A 9,462-nucleotide genomic window follows, 5' to 3' on the forward strand; every position below is an offset into this window, starting at 1 on the left:
TCTTTGTGGAAGAAAAAAAAACTGTTTTAACCAAATAGAAGTGATGAGAACTTTGTGTATTTATTTCTCCATACTGAAAGCAATTGCTTGATGGATGCACTATGAGAATATACAGATCAGTGGCCTGAGCAGGACCCTGCAGAGGACAGCTGTCAACTAGCCATGCAAGCGGCCCCGAGATGTATCCTAATCACTTTCTGACATTTCCTGTAGCAGGTTAACATTTGTGGTTTTGAGTGAGATGTCTTGATAAATATTGGATGGATTTCCTTTAACTTTAGTACACACCATGTTCCCCTCAGGATGTATTGTAGTCACTTTGGTGTTCCTCTGACATCCAGCATCATCATTAGATAGAAGATTTTAATGTCTCCAATAATTCAGTTTATGACCACATACCTGCAAACCTATGACATCCCCACCACCACCATCAGCTGCACTTTGTGTTTAGTGCTGCACACAACACGCTAAACTAAGAAGGTGAACATGGTAAAAATTATGCCTGCTAAACGTCAGCATGTTAGCATTGTCTTTGTGAGCTTGTTGACATTAGCATTTAGCTCAAAGTACTACAGTGCCTAAGCCCAGCCTCACTGAGCCGCCAGCATGGCTGTAGACTCTTTCTACGTTCACACTGCCATGCTTTAGTCCTCAATTCAGATTTTTTGTTTGGCTGTTCACATTATTTTTTTAATGTGGCCCATATCTGTTTCCATGTAAAGCAGATCTTAATCACATATGGGCCAAAAGAACATCCGATTTCGGTCTTTTACTGCAGTGTGAATGTATCATTACTCTTGTTTTAACAAGTTGTTACCCAGCAGCACAACCACGTTTCTGAACTGAAAACAATATTTGCTTTTGGGATGGACTAAAGACTACATATTCATTTGCAATTAGATGGATTTCCTGAGGGTCAAGAACTTGTTCTAAGCCCACGCTCCTCAAATCTAGTCTGTCCCCTTTTTCATTGAATGCTACCTTCTCTCCTTCCTCAACATCCCATTTTTTCCCCCTCCTCCCCATATTTACAACATGCTGAGCCATCTATATTTTGTGCTTCACTTTCCCTCCTGTTCTTACTCCTCATTTTCTTTCCCTACCTGCACTGTTCCTCTTCTCCCTCCCGTTGTCTCTCCCCTGACTCTCTCTCCCTCCCTTCTCTCAGCCATGGGCACTCTGCTCCATAGGGCTGATCTCTGGCATGCTTCTGCTCCTTCCCTTCCTCGCCCTGGCCCTGATGGCCTCCTCCTCTCCTTCTCCATCCTCCTCCTCCTCATCTGACCAATCCACCTCCTGCTGCAGATTCCCCCTGGAGCCTCTCATGCCCTTGAAGAAGTGTCCCGTCCGGAACTTGCTGCGGAAAGTATCAAAAGAGAGGCTCTTGCTGCGCTGCTGCTTCTCAATGACGGGTTCCTGCACGTCTTCATTTGAATTCACCTCGTCCACGCAGTCGTGCAGAACCGTGCGAAACAGACGGGGAACCTCGTGAACCTCCGGCTCCATCTGTGACACCAATCTCCTAAACCTGCAGTGGGGGGGAATAACTTATTACACCGTTGTTTTATACATACTTATATACATATATTCTTATACACGTATACACCCAGAAAGTATGTACAGCATGTGTGAAGTGTGAAGTTCCTTGTAATTTCTTTATGGCGGCGCGTGGAGGATTAATTGAGGAAAGAAGCTCCTCTATAGTCTACAGCAGCAGATACTCCTGTATCGCTTGTCAGATGGCAGCAGGGTGAACAGGCTGTGGCTGAAGTACAATGTTGTTGAATAGTAGAAATGTAATTAATTGTTTTTATCAATTGTTAGAAAATGTCAAATCAAAAACATCTTGTATTAATGTGTGTGTTTGGTGATCCGGTCACAAGTGAACAGCTCTAAGTACAGATGTGAAGACACATTGAGGACGCATTGAGATTTGATTGCTCAGACCACATTCGAAGGTGGTCCTGGCTGCATATGGCCTCATTATATTAGCGGCGTGTACACAAATGTGTTCTGGGCCACACTGAAGGATCACTGGGCTCAGCTGTAAGTGCACGGGAAACACGCTGCGTGGTTTCACTGTAATGCTCATTACATCTCTAGTCTTATCTGCACAGATAAGCAGCAGTTAGTGAATCCACTGATTTCACCATTGGACACAATATCCCCAGACTCCCTAAAAAATGATGCAATTTTAAGAGTTGTTGAGTGAGGAGAAAGATAATAAACTTTTTCTACGACCATTTGTTAATTATTTGGGCCTTCTTGTAATTTCAGCAAATGTTATACATTATGTTATTTTCTTTTTTTTTTAATACAAAACACTGTATTTGTTTGTTGTTGGCTAATGGGCCTCTGGTTAAAAACAACAACACATTTGGTCTTTGCAAACAGGAATGATGTATTTATTTATTTACTTATAGAGCGGGTAAGGTAGATCCGATCACGACCGCTCACTCAAGACGCATTTGGAGACAAATTCTAATTTGTATTGTATTGTATTCTAGTTTGAACGGACATACTTGATGCTCAGATGGCCCAATACGTATGTAAATGTCCGGTATAAACAGTGCCTGTATAAACTGTACACTCAGTCCCTTTCCCACCCCAGTCCTACACACCTGAGGGGGCGGGGGGAGTATCAGCTTACTTTGTAGGTTATAGTTAAGGGTGTTAAGATAACACTTCAAGGGATTAGACTGAAATCCTGCTGTTCTCTCCTCTTCATATGCTATGTATGTATTGTATGTTCTTTTCTCCTCGCTGTCTTTGTCCATTTCAACCTGTCTGACTCTCTATTTCAGTCTATAAGGTGGTCTCTGGCTTTTTTTCTCTGCATCTTTTCTGCTTGTACCTGGTTCTACATGTCACTCTCTGTTTCAGTCTCTCTCAGACTTTCTCAGTTTCAATTTCAGTTATATCTCTCTGTTTCTGCCACTTTGTATAGATGTGTCCCTTTATCTTTCTTTCTCACCTGACGATCAAAGGGCCACACTGTGCAGGAGGGATCCTGGCACAGAGGTCCTGCAGTTCCAGCAGGTCGTTGGGTGTCAGCTCGTAGGGCTGTGGGGTTGGGTTGCTGGCCAGCCAGCTGTAATCAGCTGTGGAGGAAGAACTGCGCCGGCGGCGCCGACCCTCTGTTGCCCGCTCCAAACGGATGCGTTCAGTGCGCTTCACCATGGCCCCCAACTCCAACATCAGAGTATTGGTGACCAGTTCCTCAGTGCTGCGTTGGCCGGGCACTTTAGGTTCAAGGGAGAAAACAGCAGTCCAAGGAAACATCTGGAAAGGACAGAACTGGTGGAATTATATGGTAGTTTAAGAACACAAATCCAGTATCATTTATAACTGGCATTCACCATACCTAAATTTAAGCATGTTTATATTTGGGGTTGTAGTATTTTAGAAATATATTGGCGAATACAGACAAAGCAAAATGTCATAACCTCAGCAGTCAGACTGTAGCAGGTCTTTTACATTTGGATATGAATGATCAGAATTAAGGACTTAATTACATAGCTACTGTAAATATTTACAAATCTAAGCTTCATAAGGCCGAACAGAAACCTCTGAAATACTGTAAAACCTTTGTGTTAGATAAATCTCGTATAAAGTCTGTTCAAGTAAAACATGACTCATAGGTATAATAATACAACTCATATCACTGATGAATACATGTTTTCTTAAGAAGACCGTTATCACCTGTTGCTCTAAATGCTATTATAGAAGTTTAATTATGGTCTTACCTTCATGGAACTGGATTTACAAAACTGTAGTGTATTCTCGTCTGACAGAAATCCACCTGTTGTCTGATAAAGCCTCTGTTAGCAGCCAGATGAACAGCAGGCCTCCATGTACACTGAAAAAGGATGAAACTCCTCCGACTCCAGCCGCCGGCACACAGCTACCTGACTGCCTTGCTACCTTTGACGGTCCTTGGCAGACAGTGTGTGCACTTTTGTGAGGAGTGCGTGGAGTGTAGTGTGAGTTTGGGATTGAGAATAAATGTAATCCTGTATTAATAATGAGCGAGTGACGAGATGAGCTTACCCCACATGAGCGTACACCTGGGCGAGGAGTATGTGTTTGCGTGTGTGACTGACAGAATTCAGGTGGGGTGTTTATATAATAGATAGATGTCTAATTAAGCTATTTTTTAAATTTCATTTCAGCCCCTTTTCTTCTGAATGTGTAAAAAACTAAAAGAAGGTTTCATTTTATACATACAAGCAAGCTGGACAACTTGCTCAAAAGTATTTTAAACCACTTTCAGAGTGTCTGACAGAAGATGTTCCTCGGCAGTCATGACATTTTAACCAGCATACTTTCTGGTTTTAAACTGCACAGCACAACCCTTGAAAATAACACGGTGTATGTCTGAAAATGGTCTCCTATAGTACGGAGAAGGCAATAATCCCTCAGGCACACCTGTAATTACCAGGCTGTTATGACCAAGCATTGCACTAAGATTACATAACTGCCCACATAATCTCTTTTTCACACTTGTAAACTCTCAGGTTTTAGCAGTCTGTCCCACCAGCCGGTATCCTGTGACAGTGTATAGGAGGTAACTGCAGGCTAGTTTCTGGGTTTCTGCACCACTCAGCACTGAGCCACCAAATCCCAGATTACATTCAAATCCAGAGCCTACCTGGAAGAATAAGTGATTGTAATGACTATTATAATCTAATTACAGTTGCCTACAGTGGATGCTGTTACTGCTGTAACTAAACAGGAATGGTTGTGTATTACTGCGAGTGATCAACCAGTGTTTGAACACTAGCTACAATCACCAGATATAAAACAAAAAAGGCTGTAGGAGTTTTACATTGCAGTACTCCAGCATACAGTAACACTCGAATACAGTGGCTAAACTTACAAACCATCTTTTAAAGGCCTGTTTGAAGATGCACTCTGATGTGATTTCATTGTCCTGCAGCAGAATAAAGAGGTGTTTTTTTTAACCTATAATTCTGTAATCAGAGAAACCTAGTTCCATTAATACACAGATAATGTTTTGTTTAACAGTTTTTTTAACAAAATTTTACTGTAATAAAGTTGACCTTCTTTTTAATATTGAGCTGGGGCGCACAGTAGCTCACCTAATAGAGTGTGTGTCCCATACAGCGGCTCTGGTTTGATTCCGACCTGTGGCCCTTTGCTGCATGTCGCCTCCCATTGTTTTCTCTTTCTCTCTCTCCTCCGTTTCCTGTCACCTGTCATCTTCAGCTGTCCTAAAAAAAAAATATCTTCTTAACATTAAGCCTCCTGAATTGGTCAGATTCAACGTGTGTATATGGATGAAGTTTTAAAATATCAAAGTGACTTTGTACAACAGTTTCAGCAAGAAACAGTTGATCGAACTAAGGATGTGGCTTCAAAAAGTGTCAAAAATAAAGCCATTTTATAGATATTTTACCATGTTATTGGTGATCAATGATATCCCAGTTTGAGTGTAAGCTCAGGTGCATGTCTGAGCTTCTGTCTTTCAAATGTAGAGAGATAATATTCAGCCAAATGCTTACGAGTATTACATTTTATTTTTATCGGACATTAGTAAAGCAGTAAAAGAATGTGTCAAACTCATTCATATACATTCAAACGACAAGAAGACTTGGTAATAGTAACCTCTTCATCAATATGTATGCGTGTGATGGTGTGTAACTATTTAGTATGTTTATGTATATAAGTGTCCAATTAAGACAGAACTTGAGAAGTGGTTTAATCGAACAGAAATCTCTTCAGTGTGTTTCTGTGCAGTGTCACCAAATGGATTAACGTAGATTGGGTCACCAGATAAAGCATTTACAGTCTAAAGGAGGTTACCACCAGCCAAGAGTGAAGCTGTGTCTTGCTCAATTTCAGTCATTATGTATGTGGTGAGACCCGGAGAGGCACGAGGTGTAATACTAAAACTACAAATGAAATCTGTTGTACATACCCCCCACCTGTTTATGAATTATAAAGATGTGTCAACTGAGCACTAGTTGTAAGTTATCAACATACTTTGACTTATTGGATGCAAATCTCATACTTCTGTGTGAAATGTGACTTTGATTTTGGTTAACAAATCAACTATTGCTGGACACATAGACGAATTAATCTGTACTGGGGCGCCATGGATAAAATGAGTTGCTGGGACCCAATTGAGCCCGTTTCCGTCCACTTTCTGTACATAATTGAGAGCAATATGGTATGTTGAAACATTGCTCCAGGTTTATTGTGTGGTTGAGACTACAAGTAGTGCCTATCCCCATATTAGCAAATCAAATTATAATCAAATTAAAACAAAACATTCAGTGTGACAATGTGTTATGGACCTTGGAAATAGACAAATTGTCCACTTACTAGATTGTCCAGAGAGTTTGAGACAGTCAACTCCACCTTTTTAGTGTGTTGTTTTTATTTATGTTCTTTATTTATTTTAACTTAAGTGAAGTGTCTTTAAATTCCTAAAAAAGCGCTTTATAAATAAAATGTATTATTATTATTATCATAATTGTTACCAAGGCTGAAATCATGAAATCAAGAAAACTCGGTAGTTTATAACTACATTTTCAAACTACCATAAACTAATTGTATATGGAATAAACTTTTATTATATCCTCCTGTTAGTCCAATGCACAAATCACTTGTTTTGTTACTTCTGTCAAATATAATAAATATCATATCATTATATATTCCTACGTTCAAACTACCTCCTGAGACTGAGCCTCTGTTGTGAGGTCGTTAAATATCGCTCACGTTACCCTGACAACGGGGCTGCGGTCGGAGTCGTGGTGAGGTACTGACGCTAGAGGTCATCAGAGGTTCACGCCGGCGCGAGGACTTTCCCCAAAACACCCCCCCGCTACGTCACCAGACCCCGCTCCGCCTCGTGCCACAACGACTCCTGTTGGTTGTCAGCTGCACGAGACGCGCGGCATAACGTGAGATATGAAAACTGTCAGTTAACGTCAGTTGCTCGCCTCGGTTGTGTCGAACGCGTCCGTCCGTCCGTAGTACCGAGAGGAACCGGAGCCGGGCGGTGTGAGAGCCCCGGTCCCCGCTCTGAGGGAGCTCCCTGGCGGCTGCGCTCTTTGCAACAAGTCGGTAAAGTGAATGGTAAGTAGCTTTAGTGTGGGGTTAGCTCGTAGCATCAGTGCTAGGTGAGTTGTCAATCACTGACCGCTGATGGACCAAGCGGCGCTAACAGGAGACACAAAAGGGCTGTATCGTCTGGTAGTAGGAGCTACAGCTGTGATTAACACAGTGAAGGGGTTCGTGATTAATGTTACGTTGAAATTAATTTGTGTTTTTTTGTTCTGTTTGAACTTGTCTCTTGTTCTGTTTGAACCTCGTGATCCGACGTTTGTTGAGCACAGGCCAGCGTCCAGCGTCTGGATGTCCTCCGTCTGTCACTGAACCAAAACCTGCTTCAGCTGCTTCAGGACATTCAGGAAGGCAAACACAAATCAACACCAAGAAACTTAACACTGCTCGTCACTGTTTCAGTGGCTGTCATGTAATAATAAAATAGTTTTACAGTGGATTAACTGGAAACATGGATGAATCCAAGCAGTGTGTGTTTTATATCTCTGCAGGTGGACTGTGATAAAACTAGTGACAACAGTGGAGATAAGTCCAGGACTTTATTATTCTGATATGTTGTCATTAAACCAGACTGTAGCTGGAACAATTAGTTGATGACAGAAAGTTCAGAAAGTTTAAATTTTGATAATTAATTGAAACTTTATTCAGTTTTAATCAAGTCAATTATCAAGGAAAAAACATTCACATTTCTTTTTTTAAATATGAGGATTTGCTGCTTTATATTTAATGTAGTTTTAGGTTAGGTAGATAGGTTTCCGACAAAATAAAAACATTTAAGGATGTCAATTTGGGCTCTGGGAAATTGTGACAAGGGTCTTTTTCACCTTTCGTTACCTAAACTCGAAGTTAATGAATAATGGAAGACACTGTGAGATAAATAAATGGTGAAAATAATTGGTAGTTGCAGCCCCAAACCAAATGCAGCTTATAAATGGAAGCATGTCAACCTGATGAAATCACACACACACACTCACTCGTAGGATGTCCCTCGACAAAAGTATTGTTACAGTATTTGTAGCTAATCAAGTTGTTATATGAGGTGTGTGTTTCACAAATACACCTGTCAGGTCAGTTGAGTATTTCTGCCAGGTAAACACAGTGACACAACCTGTAAACAATGACAGAAACTTTCTGACTGGAGGTATGGTGTTAATAGCCTTGAGGCTCCAAAGCATGTCAAAACCGAGTTCAGATTTAACCTCTACAGGTTCAATCAGGCTCTTCTTCATTCCGATCCTTTCACTTTTAACACTGGTTGTGTTCGTTTCTTGGTGTTAACCCGTAATGTTGAGTTTTCGTGTGAAAACGGAGCGATTGTTGCAGAAGTCTGAGAGAGAAGCAGGGTTTATTTTCAGCTTGGAAGTGCTCTTGGAACATCGCAGGCAGTCTGTGTTGGAAAACACTGAGTCACAGCTGCCCAGTGGTGACAACCAGTGTCTCCCAGAGGGATCAAAGCCTTAGCAACATAACATATTCAGGACGGGACACAGAGTTAGAGGTGCACAGATGATTGAAAGATGTTTAGATACATGTAACACAAACTGACACAGAACTACCTGCACTTTACTTAACAGGCCTGTACTTCCTCTTTGTTTCAGACTGTGCGTGTTTCTAGTTTCTTCACTCCAGCTTTTGACTCCCATGACTCCAGGAACTGTCTGATTCTGGATCTGTCAGGCAGGACTAGGACAGGTCAGCTGGCACATTATGGCATTGATGACAAACACAATCAGCCACTCAGTTCCTTTCAGACTATAAAGAAAATGTTTTCGCCAGAGTGTCTTATAATGCGGACAAACTGTAGAAGAAACTTTTGATTGTGTTTGAGTTTTTGTGCTGTCTGACTCTGGTAGGCCCAGGCAGAAAGAGATGAGCTGGGCTGAGGAGGACTGGACAGTGGGGCTGTCTGGACGGGTCCTGCAGAAGGTGAAGGAGCTGCAGGTCCATCAGGAGCGACTGTCCAGAGAGAACAAGCAGAAGCAGCTGCAGCTGGACAACATCCAAACTAGCCTTGAGAAACAGACTGTGAAGGTACAAGGAGCCGAGCTGGTTTGTGGCTATCACTCACATAGTGCCATTTCCCACAAAATGAAGTAGTATGACAAAAAACGGTGAAACATGTCATCAATTTCAAAGTTTACTTTTAAATAAATATTCCTATCAAGCTATGTTAAGTTAAAGTGGTTGTTTACTTGGTTGTGCCTCTACTAGTTCATCACATTCTGTTTTGTTACGTTAGGCAAAGTAGTTAAAACATTTATCAAAATTATATTGTGTAAATATTCAACCACGTGTGTAATTCTGCCTCCTTACAGGATTTGTCATTTAATTTTTTTGTGATCCTAAAGTATGTACCTTCTCTCTCTCTCT

At 41.3% G+C, this 9,462-nt stretch overlaps 1 protein-coding gene and 1 long non-coding RNA gene across 2 annotated transcripts; one reads left to right on the forward strand and one right to left on the reverse strand.

Moving 5' to 3' along the window:
- Positions 1-1,164: 1,164 nt before the first annotated feature.
- zgc:162144 (RD3 domain-containing protein) lies at positions 1,165-3,282 on the reverse strand. The gene is made up of 2 exons (XM_035669026.1): positions 2,975-3,282; positions 1,165-1,528 (listed from the first exon to the last, which is right to left on the reverse strand). Exons 1-2 carry the CDS (start codon positions 3,280-3,282, stop codon positions 1,165-1,167), a joined length of 672 nt encoding a protein of 223 aa, XP_035524919.1.
- A 3,602-nt stretch (positions 3,283-6,884) lies between these two features.
- LOC118333412 lies at positions 6,885-9,127 on the forward strand. The gene is made up of 3 exons (XR_004796971.1): positions 6,885-7,104; positions 8,691-8,784; positions 8,946-9,127. It is a non-coding gene; the product is annotated as an uncharacterized LOC118333412 (long non-coding RNA).
- Positions 9,128-9,462: the final 335 nt, after the last annotated feature.

This window comes from Morone saxatilis, unplaced genomic scaffold (genome assembly GCF_004916995.1).
Source record: "Morone saxatilis isolate NCDOM2014 unplaced genomic scaffold, NCSU_SB_2.0 Contig22, whole genome shotgun sequence".
Taxonomy (NCBI): Eukaryota; Metazoa; Chordata; class Actinopteri; family Moronidae; genus Morone; species Morone saxatilis.